Genomic DNA, 17,537 nt, shown 5'->3' with positions numbered 1-17,537 from the left:
TAGGAGGGCGGTGGAGTGAAGGCAGAACAGGGGGAGGGGCGGAGGGCACTGTAGAAACCACAGTCGAGCAGACGGGACAGGAGCCCAACAGGGCAGAGCAGAGGACCACCACAGCCGAGCATACAGGACAGAAGCCCACCAGGGTGGAGCAGAGGACCACCAAAGTGGAGTCGATGGTAAAGGAGAGCAAGTCTGGTCAGGTAGGACTGAAACAAAGAACATGAACAGGTTAATAGCGGCCTCCGTGGCCATGAGGTGTGGTTAGGGAGTTCCCAAACGGCCTCCATAGCCGTGACAGGGCAGGCTGTGAGTTCATTGATGGCCTCCGTGGCCGTGACAGGATAGGAAGAGAGTTCATGGATGGATACTACTGACACCTCTGAAGGTTCTGCAGCGGTAACAGTCTCCTTGACAGCAACACAACAGGCTGAGAGAACATTGCAGGGTGCAACAGACAGGATGTGACGAGGCTCTGGAAGTTCAGTTGAGACGAGACGAGGCTGAGGCTCTGGATGATCTGTTGTGATGTGATGAAGTTCTGGTAGGGCTGTTTTGACCTTGGTTCGAATGATGGTGGATGGAGTTAGTCTAATACGGTCTGCCAACAAGGCGGGCTATTTACACAGACAGATTTGTTTATCATGATCTGACTCCAAAACAATCTACATTTTTTCCCAAATTCTTCTGCTGTGCAAATACATCGTTACAACTTTACATTTTAACCAGAATTGGAGTTTCTATGCCTTTTGTTTATAGTTGGAATCTCTGTAGTGACATTACTGACTATTCAGTAATGAAATCATAATTTTTATTTTATTAAAGCCATATTCAGGATGAACAAGCTCTGAATGAAACATGTAAACACCAGATTACAAAGAACAATTATGAACAGTTATCATTCTACAACAGAGTATGACAATTTTTCAGTTTGGAGGGGAAACCTCTATTTTTCGTGCTTCATGTCTATGCTTTAAAACATCTCCTGCTGGCAAAGAATGAATTTGCATTTTCATTAAGTCCACCTGATCCACGCAGCAAACATTTTGTTTGTTATTAAAAAATATCTACTCTAGAGGGACTTGGCTATTGTTATTGATTCTATTTTGAAGTCTACCGGAAGTTAAGTTAGGTCCACAAAAGTGCTCATGCGCAGTAACGTTTGTTTATGTTTTTGCCGTTGAACCCGTCTATATGTATGTATATATATATATATATATATATATATATATATATATATTATGTCTGTGAGGCATGTATTCGCTGAGTTTAGGTTCATTTTGTGATGCGCTCTTGTTCAAGAATGAGATGGCAGAAAGTGCATCATGATTGTTTTCTTTATTTTACAAAAACACAATGTTTTGTTGATTATTGTGAGGGCATACAAATAAAAGGAGACCCTTTACAGTTACGAATGATGTATTACTCTTAAGAGCAAAAAATAACAGCATATTTAAGTTCCACTGGAGAAAAAAAAAGGCAAGTGATCGAACTGTTTTTCTAAATGACATGGGCCAAGAATTCTGATAAGCTGACATGGCCCTGAGTGTCTCAAGCTAGGGCTTATATTTGAGTATTGCAGTTTTAAATAGAATAATTATTGTTATTATCTTATCATTCTTTTTTTTTTTTATCTACTCATTTTGTTTTTTGATAATTTATTTTAAAACTCACATTTTAGATCACAAATTGTAATTTTTCTGATTATTTTGTGTGTGTGTGTGTGTGTGCCTGATTTGAAATGGATCACACCTGTAAGTGCTTTCTATGAGAGCTCCAAGTGAGCGGTTTTTCAGAATAATTTCTTGCCATAATCTGCTATGTGTCACACAGTATTTCTGAGAAAATGCTTCTGTATTTAAATATGTTAATTACTAGTAGTAACATTTTGTTATTGCTATGCTAAATTTGTTGCGACTTTGAACTTTCATATTTGATTGAGAAACATATACATGTATGAGAAATATATTTTCTGGGAGACGTGGTTTTAAGTTTTTGTCCATCTGAGAACAATTAACATAATGCAGTGTTAACTGACATAGCATTTATTACAGTTAGCTATAGATACTATAAAATATATCTTCTGCGATAAAAGTTGGGGGAAAAAAGTAGAATATAATCATAATATCGCTATTAGGAAAATATATAGACATATACAAAATATAAACAATACAAATTAGCAGCAGAAGTTAAGTGACAGAGTGCAAACACTTCTGGCCCATTTTAGAGTGAACTAAATATGCAAGACTGGTTTTACATGTCTCTGTTTATAACAGGGTGTTCATCCTTTGCTGGACTGTTTTAAAGAAAAATTAAAAGTATACCCACTTCTCCAGGCACCACTGCTAATGTCAACCCAATTTTCATTCTCAGTCAAAATGCAACGTCTGTTTTGACGTCATGATCCAACGTGCTCAAGTGTCTGCTGCTGACACTGTGGCTCCACATTTGTTTGATTATGATTATTTGTAATTAGAGCTATTGTATCACATAGATTTACATTTATATTTATATTTAGTTATTTAGTATACACTTTTATCCAAAGCCACTTACAAATGAGGACAAACAACAAGATTACTGTCTAGGCAGCTTTATTTATTTATTTTTGCAGCAGTAGGGCTGTGCATGCATGTATATGATGTAAATAGTTTAAATTTACAATTAAACTGTTTTTAAACTGTACATTTAAACATACATTGAAATAACATTACTGATTGCTCTCATTGTTGTAGTTTTGTTTTTCACACTCCATGATTTACAAGTTTACTTACATTCTTGTAATGTGAAATGGGTGGGGGCTGCTTCAATAAAATATGAAACCCTGCCCCCCTGGTTTGAACGGGACTTTTATTTTGGTGTGGCGCTGTGACGTCACAAGGCGGCGCCGCGCTCCCGCATTTGTTGTGATTCGACTGAAGACGGTTTGTGGTTTTTAAGCATTTAAAGCGTTTAAATCAATGCTGCCTTTGCGGGCTATTTTTGTTTTTACAAGTTATGTAAAAAAGCTTAATTATTATTGCATATAAAACTGCAATGCTTTTGTCAAACATGTTTTAGCTTTACACATGAGTAAAGCGCAACCACACGCGTTACAGAAAAGACGCGTCTCATTTCGCTCTTTATATCGTGAATCAGTTTATAATAAACATTAATTCAGTCACTGGTAAGTAGAGATGAATGAACTGATCTTTTAGGATCTTCGAGGGAATTGAACCAAATCAAATGCCCCGCAAAATGATTCAATGATTCAAGTCGCTCGATTCACCGCAGACTGACGGCATCTGCTGCTCAAAACCCTGTAAATACACCAACTTTAACAAACAAACTGCAGATGTTTTTAGAAATGTCAAATGCGTTCTACAAATGAATAAATGCCTAAAGCAAACCACATCTGTGCGGATTGCTGAACACAGGAGGTGATTGAGATGCGCCAGAGAGTTTAATCTCAGACTGTCAGACCAAATCTTATTGTTTATCTGGAGTGAATCTGATTTGAGTGACTGACTGTACACACTGTGCATCGCACCTGTTCATATCCGATCTGTGTGTTCAGAAGCTCTTCGTTTTACAGTGCATTGGTTTATATGGCAATGCTGTTGCTTTGTTATGCCTACGCTATAAACAGCAATAACGGCAATACAGGGGCCTGTTTCATAAAACAAGTTTACCAAATAAGTCTTATTTCAGTTACTCTGACCTATACTACGGGGCCGTTGAATGCTTGAATCTGATTGGCTGGTGAACGTTCTGAGGTCTGCAGTTATTTTCAGGGAAACGCACTGCGAACGTAGTTACAAGCAGCTCTCTTACGGATCCATATCACTTCGCATAGTTAACAGTAATTACGGTCACGCAGTTTGCACAAAAACTGACGATTTTATCAGTTATAAAACAGGCTCCTGATATTGCCTTACGACATGACAACATGTTGCTGTTGTGATTATTTGTCTTTTTCCCGCTCGACTTGCAGTTCAAAAACCACACAAGCTTGTCTTTGCAAAGATCTTCATGTTTTCAAAAAAGCTTGTTCAGACTGAAACAGATTTCCAGGATTCGATTTGAATAGGACTCCAAACCACATACGAATGTAGCTCGAAACGGATTTGTACAAATCAGATTTCACGTAGTTCACTCCCATTCAAACTATCTAAATATGATCAGATTTAGATTGGATTTAATCTGACAGTCTGAACGAGGCTTTAGTTTGGATTTATTTTTCATTTCTGTTATTTATTGTTATCTTAATCATGACAGAGTGTTGAAGAACACCGAAAGTAAAGCTACTGAGATCCATGCGACGTAAAGATGGCGTCTATTAAAGAGGAGAGTGAAGACATTAAGATTGAAGATGCAATCAGTGTGAAACAAGAAGATACTGAGGAACAAACAGGTTGGTTTTCAGTCTCAAACCTGAACGCACTTATTTGATCCCTATTAAAATGTTTCATTCTGCAGAAATGAATGATTATTGAAAATTATCATATGAGTGTTTTTTAATTACAAAGTGGTTTTATTTGGCGGATAGACGTGTTGAAATCACATGACCAGATAAATACTAATGCTGCCTCCAAGTACAGCTGAGAAGATCCTACTGCCAGGTTAAAGGATTAGTTCACTTTCAAATTAAAATTTCTTGATAATTTACTCACCCCCATGTCTTCCAAGATGTTTATGTGTTTCTTTCTTCGGTCGAAAAGAAATTAAGGTTTTTGATGAAAACATTCCAGCATGTGGTAGACGTCTTGGACTCTAAGGTCAAAATGACACTTTCAGTGCACCTTCAAAAGGGTTGTAAACCATACCAGAAGATGAATAAGGGTCTTATCTAGCGAAACGATTGGTCATTTAAAAATATAAAATAAAAGTGTATATGCTTTATAAACACTTTTCTCTCACTTCAGCCAACTGTCAAAACCGGAAGCCACTCCAGTGGATGATGTAGCACATCCGCGTTGCGTTATTAGTGACGAGCGCAGAGAGAACAAAACAAAACGCCGTTAACGAAATAGAAGTACAAAACGAGGTTTTATTAAGGAAAATGTCGGATTATTTCGATATAAGCCAAGAGGAGACTGGTTTTCCTTGGCTAAAGTAAGAAAATCTTGTTTCATTTTCTTTGACATTTCCCAGAGGTGCATGCGCGACCCATTCCAGGGTGAGTAAATTATTAGGAAACTTTAATTTGAAAGTGAACTAATGCTTTAAGCATTTGTTATTGTGACATCACACATTAATTTAGGGGGAACAAATTATACATTAGTAGCCCAAACAAAGCAAAACATTCTCAATTAATTCACTCAGCCCTCCAATACCATTGTAAAATTTGACTGAAATTACATAAATACAGTTTCTTTGCAGAACTGAACTGTGTTACTTTTTTGATGCAAGGTTTGAAGCCATGGTGGAAAATATCACATCATTAGTAACAAGTAAAGATGTTCACAAGTCCATATGATGGGACTAAAAATGTGATTGTTTGAGATGTCTCACTTGAATCAGGTATGTTTGATTAGAGAGACATCTAATATACAGTGTTTGAGCTCCAGGATCAGGTTTGGGTCTTAAAGATTGTAACATACCCATGTCAGTTAACTAGATTTGCATTTTTCCCATTAACATAACAATAACAGTGTTTACCTTTAGCACATCAAAAATCATATTTATTTATATGATATTGTTCACAGTACACGTTTTCAAAGAAGCTGTACAGGAAGTTGTTTTGTAACACATTCAATTCATGTTTATTTGTATAGCTCCTTTTACAATGCATATGTATTTCCTGTAAATGTGCTTTGAAACGGTATCAAATAATGCAGTCAAGAAGCCAGCAGTGAATGTGACAAGAAAAAAATGTCAAGAGAAAAACTTTTTTTTTTTAATCCAATTGATCCCTAATCAAACACCCTTTGCTGTAATCTTCAAGCAGACATGAAGATGTAGGATTGTTCACACCTGGTCACTTTAGGCGTTTTAGTTATCCGATCGTGAAAAACCAGGGCCTGTATTCACAAAATATCTTGAGGCTAAAAGTAGCTCCGAACTTTCCAATTTAGGAGAAAACTTTGAAAATAGTGGTCGTTTCAGTCCTAAATTTAGGACTTCTAAATTTTTGCTCTAGGAGTATTTCACAAAGCGTTTTGGCACTAAAATTAGCTCCTAGATCTGTGAAACGTTAGGAGTAGTGAAGAGGACTCTCACTAAGACCAAATGTGAAATATCCTAAAATGGCTGTTGCCAGCAATCTATCTCCGAATATAAACATTTTAGAAACAATTTTTTTCTAATTGGTTTGGAGGTTATCCCAATTCCAAATGTTTGATTATAACCTTAATATAGCTGTTCTTGCTTCCAGTTTGATTTTCTTTTATGTTATGTTTATGTATTTCTATCAGCCATGCCTTTTCTGCTAATTAAATTTATTAAATTAAATTATTCAATTTTCTGCATATTACCAAAATTTTATTAGTCAAAATTGTATCACCCAAATCGTTAACGGCTGTTCTTTGTGGTAATATAGTGAAGTGAAGTGACATTCAGCCAAGTATGGTGACCCATACTCAGAATTTGTGCTCTGCATTTAACCCATCCGAAATGCACACACACAGAGCAGTGAACACACACACACACACACACTGTGAGCACACACCCGGAGCAGTGGGCAGCCATTTATGCTGCGGCGCCCGGGGAGCAGTTGGGGGTTCGATGCCTTGCTCAAGGGCACCTAAGTCGTGGTATTGAAGGTGGAGAGAAAACTGTACATGCACTCCCCCCACCCACAATTCCTGCCGGCCCGGGACTCGAACTCACAACCTTTCGATTGGGAGTCCAACTCTCTAACCATTAGGCCACGACTTCCCATAGTAGGACATCCATATGCACACCTAACATTCATCGACCTCAAATATGGCTTATCATCTGAGATATGTATGTAGTAGCAACTTTACATGGCAGCTCAATCTAATGTTAGCCTACAAAAAGTGCACATGTTTGTGCGGAGTGTTAACTTAGCGAACTTGGGGTACTGCATGACATATGGAGGCGACTCTGCGATCGTTTGCTCTTAAAATACTTCGTCATTTTTGGTCATACAGATAAGAGTAATGCATCTTTTGTTTCTGTTTCTGAATAGCAATGAAATGTTGTGCTATTGTAAAATAATTAAAGCAAACATGATGCTTTCTGCCGTCTCAGACTCTGTGAACTTGAGCGCGTCACTTCAAAACTCTGTGTATGCTTGCCTTATTACAGACATGAAAAATATATCTATAGAGAGTGAAACTTTTAAGTGAACCAATTCAAACAGAAAACAAATATTCTCATATTATGTAATCTGTATGAAACATGCATATAGGTGAATACTGTGGAGATGAGTCACTGTCGCAGACTTCATCTCTTAAACAGAAAACAGAAAGCACTAGTGTTACAATAAATTACGATCTTACAATAAATTAAAACGTTAATGCAGTGTTTTTCCCTAATAAAGTCATAATTATATTTGCCAGTGCACTGTGACAAGCCTTTTTTTGCGTGCGTGAGCGTGAGCGCTTATTAGGCTCATGATGATTTATATGGTTTATTAAAAGTGCGACTAATAGTCTACTAATGCTTAAAAATGAACAACTTTTAGTTGACCAGAAAAATCTTGAGTCGAAGGCAAGCCCCAATGCATACTGACTAATTGTTTATGAGAAGCATACATATGAGGCTGACAATTAGCTGAATATATAGCCTACTTGTTTAATTAGTGACACTTTTCCTGCATTTTAAAATCTTTATTTGAATGTGGCAATTAACATTTTTATTTTGAAACCTTTATTTGAATATGGCAACATATTGCGCTCTACAATATTTCTATGAATAAATCTCTGACAGAGACTATCAGCCAGGGGGGCAGGGTTTCATATTTTATTGAAGCACCTCTGGGCGCCGCCATTGGCTAGCGGACCCCCACCTGCTGTTAGCATTACATTGACTCCCATTCATTTTGGTGTCACTTTGACAGCGAATAACTTTACATCTGAGGCATTTAGAGACTCCATTTGTCCATTAATTATTTCTAAAGAAACACTAAAATGTATTAAAGGCCCCATTACCTTCTATCTTACGTTATGGCCCTGTAGAAGAAGTTTTTGTAAAAATAGGCTAAAGATTGCGTCATAACCTGCGACTCGCTGTCGGATAGTAGAGAAATTACCGTATGGACAGGAGGAGAAGCTCGCAGGCAATCTTTTACTGTCTATGAGGCTATCGGGGGGACGTGGAGGCATAAAGTCAAGGGAGAAGCCCAAAGAGATTTTATAAAAGACATGGGACAAAATTGTTCAAGAACGTCTGCAAGATTCGGTGGGTGATTCAGATTTCTCTTGGCACAGCGATTAGAAGACTTACAGTTGTCAGACAGGTTGCTCACATGACATCTACGTCATCAAGCTCAGTTTGAGTTTGCGCAGTACGCTCGACCCCCAGGAAGTGTGTGCTTCTAATTGACTTCACTTGTCTCCCTTGAATCCAATGGGGTCGCTGTGTCCATTTCTTTTACTGTCTATGCTATGCTATCACCCAGTCACTGTGTGCAGAGTTAGCAAACATGCATGCATGCAAGCATGGGTCTTCAATCGGCGAACGCAATCCAGGGGGCAAAACAAGAGCGATAATCTGTAAAGGCGAGCAATAGTTCAGGCAGGAACAAACAGAGTCCAAATGACAAGACGATAGAGCAAACCAAGAATAAACAGGTAATAATCAAAACCCAAGTAATCCAGGCAAGGAACTAGACTGAGACTAGAACTAGAAAATAAGCAAAGGCTAACGAACAGGCTCTGTGGTGTTGTTGCGTGAGGACAGCAATAATGCTAACAATACTCGGCCGTGTGAAAGAGGAAGTCCATGGCTTTTGCCCAGAGCAGGACAGAAGACCACCAGACTGGAGCTGACGGAGTGGAAGACAAACACAGGGGAACAGACTGATTAGGAGACAATGGAAGAGACTGAGATCTAGGGAGAGCATAGACATACAACACAGGCACTACATTCAAGGTCTCTGGGACCGTGGCAGGGAACAAAAAAAAATCATCAATAGGCTTGCTGACTGAATCTGGAATGCCAGTTCATAGACGGGACAGGCTGACAGTTCAAAATCGGGTTTATTGACTGAAACTGGACATGACAGTTCATAAACAGGATCAACTCACACACTTGGGGGAACAGAACAAGCAGGCGGCTCACTGGCTAACAGACAGTTCAACATCATACTCGAAAGCTACCTTCATGCAGACGGAGAGTTTATAACCTGGTGCATTGACAGAGGCTTGAGTAAACAGGTCAGTGACAGAAACTGGCAAGACAGACTATTCATACTCAGACCTATTAATAGAAGCTGGACAGATGGATGGTACAACAATAGACTCAGTGACTTAAACAGGATTGACAGAAAGTTCAGACACATTACTTGAAAAGGAACAGACAGATGACTCAATATCAGACACAAATGATGAAACAAAACAGGCAGATAGTTCATGAGTGGTTATTTTGTCAGTGACCGGGTTAACGGGGCAGACATTGGATGTTATTTTTGTTCTGGGGTTCATGACGGTTAATGAGGCTTACAGAAACTTAATTTACAGCTTCCATGGCCATGACAGGCAGGGATTAGGATTCACAAACGGCCCCTATAGGCACAGCAAAACAGTCAGGTAATTCACAGCCCACATCTTTGGGTGTGACAGACAAAGCTGAAAGTTCTGAGGTAGCCTCCTCAGTTGGGTCGGGGCAGGACAATAGTTAATAACTGGCCTCCATAGCCGTGACAGGGGAGGTAGAGAGTTCATAGATGGTTACCACTGACACCTCTGGAGGTTCTGCAGCAGTACCCTCAGGAAACAGGGAAAGTTCACTACCAGGACAGATAGAGTGCTTATCTACGATTCCTTCGACCTTGACATGATGGGCTGAAAGTGTATTGTTGGAGTGCCGCCACCATTACACAAGGAGCTGAAGTGAGCCCCGCTGCTTTGAAAGGTTCTGCTGCATGCGCCACCACCTCTGAAGAAACTGCAGCGGGCACCATGGCTTTGGGGAACACAGTAGAGGGCACCACTACCTCAAGAGGTTATGCAGCATCAGTTGACACCTCTAGAGACACCATAGTGGATGCTGCCAACTCGGGAGCTTCTGTGATGGTGAATGCAGCCTAAACGGACCAAAAAGCGATCCCCATCATGGTAAACACTTGAGACAGGGGAATCGGTTTAGGAACAGGAAGGGTAAAGTGAGTGGGTTTGGGGAAACCAGCTGCACGTGCAGACACCAGCAGTGCATCCCTCACACTGGATACCAGACTAGTCTTCGATCGGCGAACATAATCCAAGGGGGCAAAACAAGAGGGATAATCTGTAAAGGCAAGCAATAGTTCAGGCAGGAACAAACAGAGTTCAAATGACAAGATGATAGAGCAATCCAAGAATAAACAGGTAATAATACAAACTCAGGTAATCCAGGCAAGGAACTAGACTGAGATTAGGACTATAAAATAAGCAAAGTCTAAAGAACAGGTTGATTGTGCAATAATTTTTCTCCCTTTTTTCAGTTTAATCTTTAATCCTTGAGAACAGGGCTGGATTGGTAATCGGGCATACCGGGCACTTTCCCATTGGGCCGACGCACATAAAGGGCCGAGATATCTATAGTATTGAAGTGGTGGTGGGCCGCCTGGACCAAATAATGCCAGGGACGATTTTTTTTTGTCCCAGTCCAGCCCTGCTTGAGAATAAGGAAAATACTGTCATTTACCCCCATGTCGTTCCAAACCCATAAAAGCTTTGTTTGTCTTCGGAGTACAATTTAAGATATTTTGGATGAAAACTGGGAGGCCACATCAGCGTAACAGCATTTTGGAGATCATCTGCTGAATGCAGGCAGTGTACGCTCTTCTGTGTCGGATGTGCTGTTTTCATTCTGATCAAAGTGTAAATACACATAGAAAATGTATTCTTGTATTGCGGCTGACATGGAATAGTCTACGCAGTTTGCATAGTGTTGCTATTTTGTTGGTTTTGATTGCTTCTATTGTCCTCATTTGTAAGTCGCTTTAGATAAAAGCGGCTGTTGAATGACTAATTTTAAATAATGTTAATAACAAAACCGAATTGAAATTTTAAAACAAACCCCAAATCAAATAAAGTAACACAAATAAAAGAAATTTCTTATAAACAAAATAAGGCTTTGCTCTTTACATTTAAAATTAGAGGCAACCACTACATTTTAATCAGGATCCAACCAAAGATGTTGCATACATGCAACATGAGCAGTTTTTAATCTAATTTAGACTATAATTTCGAAATTTGAAGCAAAAACAGAATGTTCGGACTTCAGTTTTGTGAAAATATACATAAAAAAAATACCTGCATGAAACAGAAGCCTTCATATAAACTCCTCCTAATTGTATCACGATTAGTGTAGCATCTCAACTGATTTGAATCGTTACATATTTGAATTGTTTTTCAATCGGCTTGCGGTTAATCGTCTAATCCCTAATGTATATTACAAAACTCTGTGATAATATATAATATTATGTGCAATCTGTCACGCCCACTGGAGTTTTTTTTTTTTTTTTGATGTTTTAAGTCTAAACATTTTGTTTGTTGCTTTGTGCCCATTAAACTGGAGTTAACTTGTATTTGTCTCTTTTCACCTTAGATCTGATGCCACTGAAAGAGGAGAATGAAGTACTTGATGAAATCAAAAATCGTGATATCGTAACTGAAGAAATATCTGAAAAGACTTCCTCACAAAAAAGTAATTTCACCTGCCAACAGTGTGGAAAGGGTTTTTCTTCAAAAGGAAACCTGAAACGCCACATTGATGCTCACTCTGGAGAGAGGCCTTACGCCTGCCAGCAGTGTGGAAAGTGTTTCAATAAAAAAGCAACCCTTAAAGGCCACATGAGTATTCACACTAAAGAAAAGCCTTATAAGTGCCCTCAGTGTGGAAACTGTTTCACTCAGCAAGGAAATTTTAACAGGCACATGAGAGTTCACACTGGAGAGAAGCCTTACGCCTGCAAACTGTGTGAAAAGAGCTTTACAACAAAACTAAACCTTAAGGATCATATAAACAGTCACACTGGTGAGACGCCATTTACATGTGATCAGTGTGAAAGGAGGTTCCGATATAAGATAACCCTTAAAAGGCACATGAAGGTTCACTTAAGAGAGAGCAGTTTTACATGTCCTCAGTGTGGAATGAGTTTCTCAGACAGCAAAAACCTTACGAATCATGTGATTACTCACACTGGAGAGAAACCACACATGTGCCTTCAATGTGGAAAGACTTGCTCAAACAATACAATTCTTGCTGTTCACATGAGAATTCATACTGGAGAGAAGCCTTTTAACTGCCCTCAGTGTGGAAAGAGCTTCAGATCTATAGCAAACTTACAGACTCACATGAGAGTTCACACAGGAGAGAGGCCTTACATCTGCCCTCATTGTGGAAAGAGCTTCAGATTTATTGGAAACTTACAAACTCACATGAGAGTTCACACAGGAGAGAGACCTTACAAGTGTCTTGAGTGTGACGAGAGTTTCTCATATCAGAGAGACCTGAAACACCATCTGCTAACTCACTCTGGAAAGGAATTCTAGTGTTTCCTCAGTGGCAACAGATTTACAAAATAGAGCAATTTCAAACCTGCCATTCAGTCTAGAGAATAGCAAATTTCTTATGAAATAAAATGTATCATCTCTGCCATTTAAACGGAACCAGAAAAAATACCGGTGGCCGGGTTTCCATGCAATTTGCGAATTTAACTTGTGCACAAAATTGTAATATCGCTCAAAACATTTGCGAACAAACACTGTTTCCATCCAATGAGTCAGAGTACGAAATCGTCACTTCCTGATAAACTGCCACTAAACATCACTAGGAAAAGTAGGATAAGCTACTGAATATAATAATTGTCCTATATAATAAATAACTTGCACCTTAGAACGAGCAGACAAAACACAGGGAATGTGGTTTCGGAGGTGAATGCTGCTGTTTGGAAATGCAGTCGTTTAACAGTTCTGGGAGGCCAATACACAGAAATTCTTAGATGAGAGACTTTGCTCGGGCATTTCCAAATGACCATAATAACATTTCAGATGCTGTGGAATGAGATCGGTCCACGGGTTAGTCAGGATTTACCGTCCCATAGCTCAAAGTCACATTACTTTTTTGAAAAGGAATTTATTTGCAAAATGCATTTCCATCTTCCATTATTCATATTAACCCTTTTTCGCACAAGTCAAAAAACCACATCAAGCAAGCGTAATAACTTTTTTGCAGACTAAGGCATTTTTATTTAGTGTTTCCATCACGCAATTCTGATGCAATACTTCAAAATGCGCATAAAAGCGGGGTGAGGAAACCTAGCTAGTGATGCTGATTTTTTGCTTGGAAATAACATCAAGTCTCTTCTGTGCACAAAATATAAACAAATTATTTTAAATTGATTAGTTTTTACAAAAAAAAAAAAAACTTAGTTTGAATGAAATCATGAAGTTATTTTACAGTACACTAAAAGCTTTAAAAACCAACTAAATAAATTGCTTAACCTGTCAAACAATTGCAATTTAACCACATCCAACATGATTTTTTGTTTCCATGATATATGCGTGTACTGTGTATATTATGCATATATAAACACACACACACACACAGATATACAGTGGGTACGGAAAGTATTCAGACCCCCTTAAATTTTTCACTCTGTTATATTGCAGCCATGTGCTAAAATCATTTAAGTTCATTTTTTTCCTCATTAAATGTACACACAGCACCCCATATTGACAGAATTTTTTTTGCACATTTATTAAAAAAGAAAAACTGAAATTATCACATGGTCCTCAGTATTCAGACCCTTTGCTCAGTATTTAGTAGAAGCACCCTTTTGATCTAATACAGCCATGAGTCTTTTTAGGAAAGATGCAACAAGTTTTTCACACCTGGATTTGGGGATCCCCTGTTATTCCTCCTTGCAGATCCTCTCCAGTTTTGTCAGGTTGGATGGTAAACGTTGATGGACAGCCATTTTCAGGTCTCTCCAGTGATGCTCAATAGGGTTTAAGTCAGGGCTCTGGCTGGGCCATTCAAGAACAGTCATGGAGTTGTTGTGAAGCCACTCCTTCGTTATTTTAGCTGTGTGCTTAGGGTCATTGTCTTGTTGGAAGGTGAACCTTCGGCCCAGTCTGAGCTCCTGAGAAAGTTTTCGTCCAGGATATCCCTGTACTTGGCCGCATTCATCTTTCCCTCGATTGCAACCAGCCGTCCTGTCCCTACAGCTGAAAAACACCCCCACAGCATGATGCTGCCACCACCATGCTTCACCGTTGGGACTGTATTGGACAGGTGATGAGCAGTGGCTGGTTTTCTACACACATACTGCTTAGAATTAAGGCCAAAAAGTTCTATCTTGGTCTCATCTGACCAGAGTCCTTCAGGTGTTTTTTAGCAAACTCCATGGGGGCTTTCATGTGTCTTGCACTGAGGAGAGGCTTCCGTCGGGTCACTCTGCCATAAAGCCCCGACTGGTGGAGGGCTGCAGTGATGGTTGACTTTCTACAACTTTCTCCCACCTCCCGACTGCATCTCTGGAGCTCAGCCACAGTGATCTTTGGGTTCTTCTTTACCTCTCTCACCAAGGCTCTTCTCCCCCGATAACTCAGTTTGGCCGGACGGCCAGTTCTAGGAAGGGTTCTGGTCATCCAAAACGTCTTCCATTTAAGTATTACGGATGCCACTGTGCCCTTAGGAACCTTAAGTGCAGCAGAATTTGTTTTTTGTAACCTTGACCAGATCTGTGCCTTGCCACAACTCTGTCTCTGAGCTCTTCGGGCCGTTACTTTGACCTCATGATTCTCATTTGCTCTGACATGCACTGTGAGCTGTAAGGTCTTATATAGACAGGTGTGTGGCTTTCCTAAGCAAGTCCAATCAGTATAATCAAACACAGCTGGAAGGTGTAGAACCATCTCAAAGATGATCAGAAGAAATGGACAGCACCTGAGTTAAATATGAGTGTCACAGCAAAGTGTCTGAATACTTAGGACCATGTGATATTTCAGTTTTTCTTTTTTAATAAATTTGCAAAAATGTCAACAATTCTGTGTTTTTCTGTCAATATGGGGTGCTGTGTGTACATTGAGGGAAAAAAATGAACTTAAATGATTTTAGCAGATGGCTGCAATATAACAAAGTGAAAAATTTAAGGGGGTCCGAATACTTTCCGTACCCACTGTGTGTGTGTGTGTGTATGTGTATGTGTGTGTGTATATATATATATATATATATATATATGTATATTAGGGGTGTAACGATACGCGTATTCGTATTGAACCGTTCGGTATGAGGCTTTCGGTTCGGTACGCGGTACGCATTATGGACCGAACGGTTCGTTGGACTAATTAATTATATTTGGGAAAAAAAAAAAAATTGAAATATAATGATATGCGTTCAACAAGGTAGCCCAATAACCCAAACGACGTAACAGGCAACGCCCCTGACACCCCCGAAGAAGAAAAAAACACCAACTTATATGTTTATGTTAGGCTACTCAGTCAGGCGCTCGCTCACTCAGTAATACACGCTGAAGGCTCGTTGCAAAATGGCCAATGCGTTTAACAGACCAGAAATAGAAGATCATCCAATAACCAACTGGTCTGGTTTTTGGGTGCACTTTGGATTCCCTGTAAGCTATAATGGTGATGGCAAGAGAGTGGTGGATAAAAAACAACAACGATATGTCGCATCTAGGGTAACGTTGCCTACACCAGCGGGAATACAACAAAAAAAAAAAAAACACCAGCGGGATTACTTGAAACATGTCAACTCATTTACACCGACATCACATTAGTGTGTCAGTATCTGGGAAAAGACGGAAAAAAGGAGAAACATACACGCAACAAAACTATCCCCGCAGGATTTAGACAGACATTTCCAACGGATTCAAACAGGGCAAAAGACATCACCACGGCGATTGGTAGGCTACATTTACGTTATAGCCGTGGATATGAGACCTTACTATTTACCATTGATTCTATCATCACCATTATAGCTTACAGGGAATCCAAAGTGCACCCAAACAACAGACCTGTTGGTTATTGGAGGATCTTCTATTTCTGGTCTGTTAAACGCATTAGCCATTTTGCAACGAGCCTTCAGCGCGTATTACTGAGTGAGTGAGCGCCTTACTCTGTAGTGGAAAACGTAGGTTTTAAGAACATGCTTAAAGTGTAACTAAACCCCTGCTCAGAGCCTGACTCCACCCACTGACAATATTTGAAAAATGGTGAAAAGTGGGTAGATCACAGCGGAGATAGAGGGGACGAACCGAGGGCGGGGCTGAGCGAGTGCGGCGTGAACATGAGACTCGCAGTGACGGATTGATTGACAGCTGCTGTCAGAGACGCTAAAATGGAGAGTGACTGTAATGACGCAAGTAGCTTTGCAACAGAGCGATCATTTGAAGTAGAGGACTTTTCTCCCCCACTTTCACCTGAAGTGGAGGGTGTCGAGGTGTCTGTTCATATCAATTCGAGCCGCTGGCTCAAACTGCGGTCTTAACTCCCGCATCGCGTCGCTTTTCAGCGCGAGCTGTGTGGAGAATCCCATTTCCACCTCCATTGCGTTGGACAAGCAATCCCGTGTAAAATGCAGTTTGCACACTCGAGCTCTAGGCGGGAACTCACGGTCTTCCAGGCCAAGTGCATGCAACCACTGGCTCCTAATTTTAAAGTCTGCTGGAAAACTATGCAGTCCAGCAGTGCTGTCGCAACCAGCAACACTACACACACCATCCTGACCACTGTACTAAATACGGATAAATCTATGCCAACTTGAAGATCTAAATAACTATATAATTGCTATGCTAAATAGATGCATTAATAGTCTATCCTGGTCGTTACCAGTACTCGCAATAATTCCAGCTCCTGAGTCCAGACTCACTACAGTGATTTTGATGGTTTTATACTGCCAAGGGCGTGGTAGCTCGTACCAAGGGGCGTGGTGAGCTGGAAACTGCTTACGTCACCTGCCACCGCTTACGTCACTTGCCACCGCAACATCCAATAGGAAAAATCAACTGCAGTAGCCACCGTTCAACCTGAAGAGGTCAGCACTCACACGTTTTTACTCCATATATTATAGAATTAAAACACTTTATACTCAAATGTCAAAAAAGTTACTCGAATCAATGAACAGCACTAATAAAGCCCCATTCTTACAGATCATTAACTAAAAAAAGTTGGTTTAGGGTTTAGTTACTCTTTAATGTAATTGAGCCCCGTTACAATATTCCTTCACGAGCCCATTTCAGACAGACCGTAATTCCTGCTTTGTTCCAAAAAACATAAGCCCTATAGAGTATGTATATATATAAAAATATACATGTAAATATTTCTGAAACATTGAAACTGTATGTTTGTGTATTTTTATACACATAATAAATGCACACAGTACACACACATATTATGTAAATTAAAACTTTTATTTTGGATGTGATCATG

The 17,537-nt window shown here is 39.7% G+C and overlaps 1 protein-coding gene across 2 annotated transcripts; it reads left to right on the top strand.

The window, feature by feature from the left end:
• The first annotated feature begins 3,047 nt into the window (after positions 1-3,047).
• Positions 3,048-13,187, top strand: LOC132139695 (gastrula zinc finger protein XlCGF8.2DB-like). 2 transcript variants are annotated; one of them, XM_059548259.1, is made up of 3 exons: positions 3,048-3,160; positions 4,252-4,387; positions 11,692-13,187. In XM_059548259.1, the coding sequence occupies exons 2-3, from the start codon at positions 4,303-4,305 to the stop codon at positions 12,636-12,638; spliced, it is 1,032 nt and encodes a 343-aa protein (XP_059404242.1). In that variant the 5' UTR covers positions 3,048-3,160; positions 4,252-4,302; the 3' UTR covers positions 12,639-13,187. The 2 variants fall into 2 exon arrangements, with proteins under 2 accessions (XP_059404242.1, XP_059404234.1); XM_059548251.1 differs by lacking the exon at positions 3,048-3,160 and having other exon boundaries at positions 4,174-4,387.
• The last annotated feature ends 4,350 nt before the right edge of the window (positions 13,188-17,537 follow it).

This window comes from Carassius carassius, chromosome 1, assembly GCF_963082965.1.
Source record: "Carassius carassius chromosome 1, fCarCar2.1, whole genome shotgun sequence".
In the NCBI taxonomy this organism is placed as follows: Eukaryota; Metazoa; Chordata; class Actinopteri; order Cypriniformes; family Cyprinidae; genus Carassius; species Carassius carassius.
The sequence above is the reverse complement of the archived record's forward strand: the minus strand, read 5'-3'. Positions and strand labels throughout refer to the sequence as shown.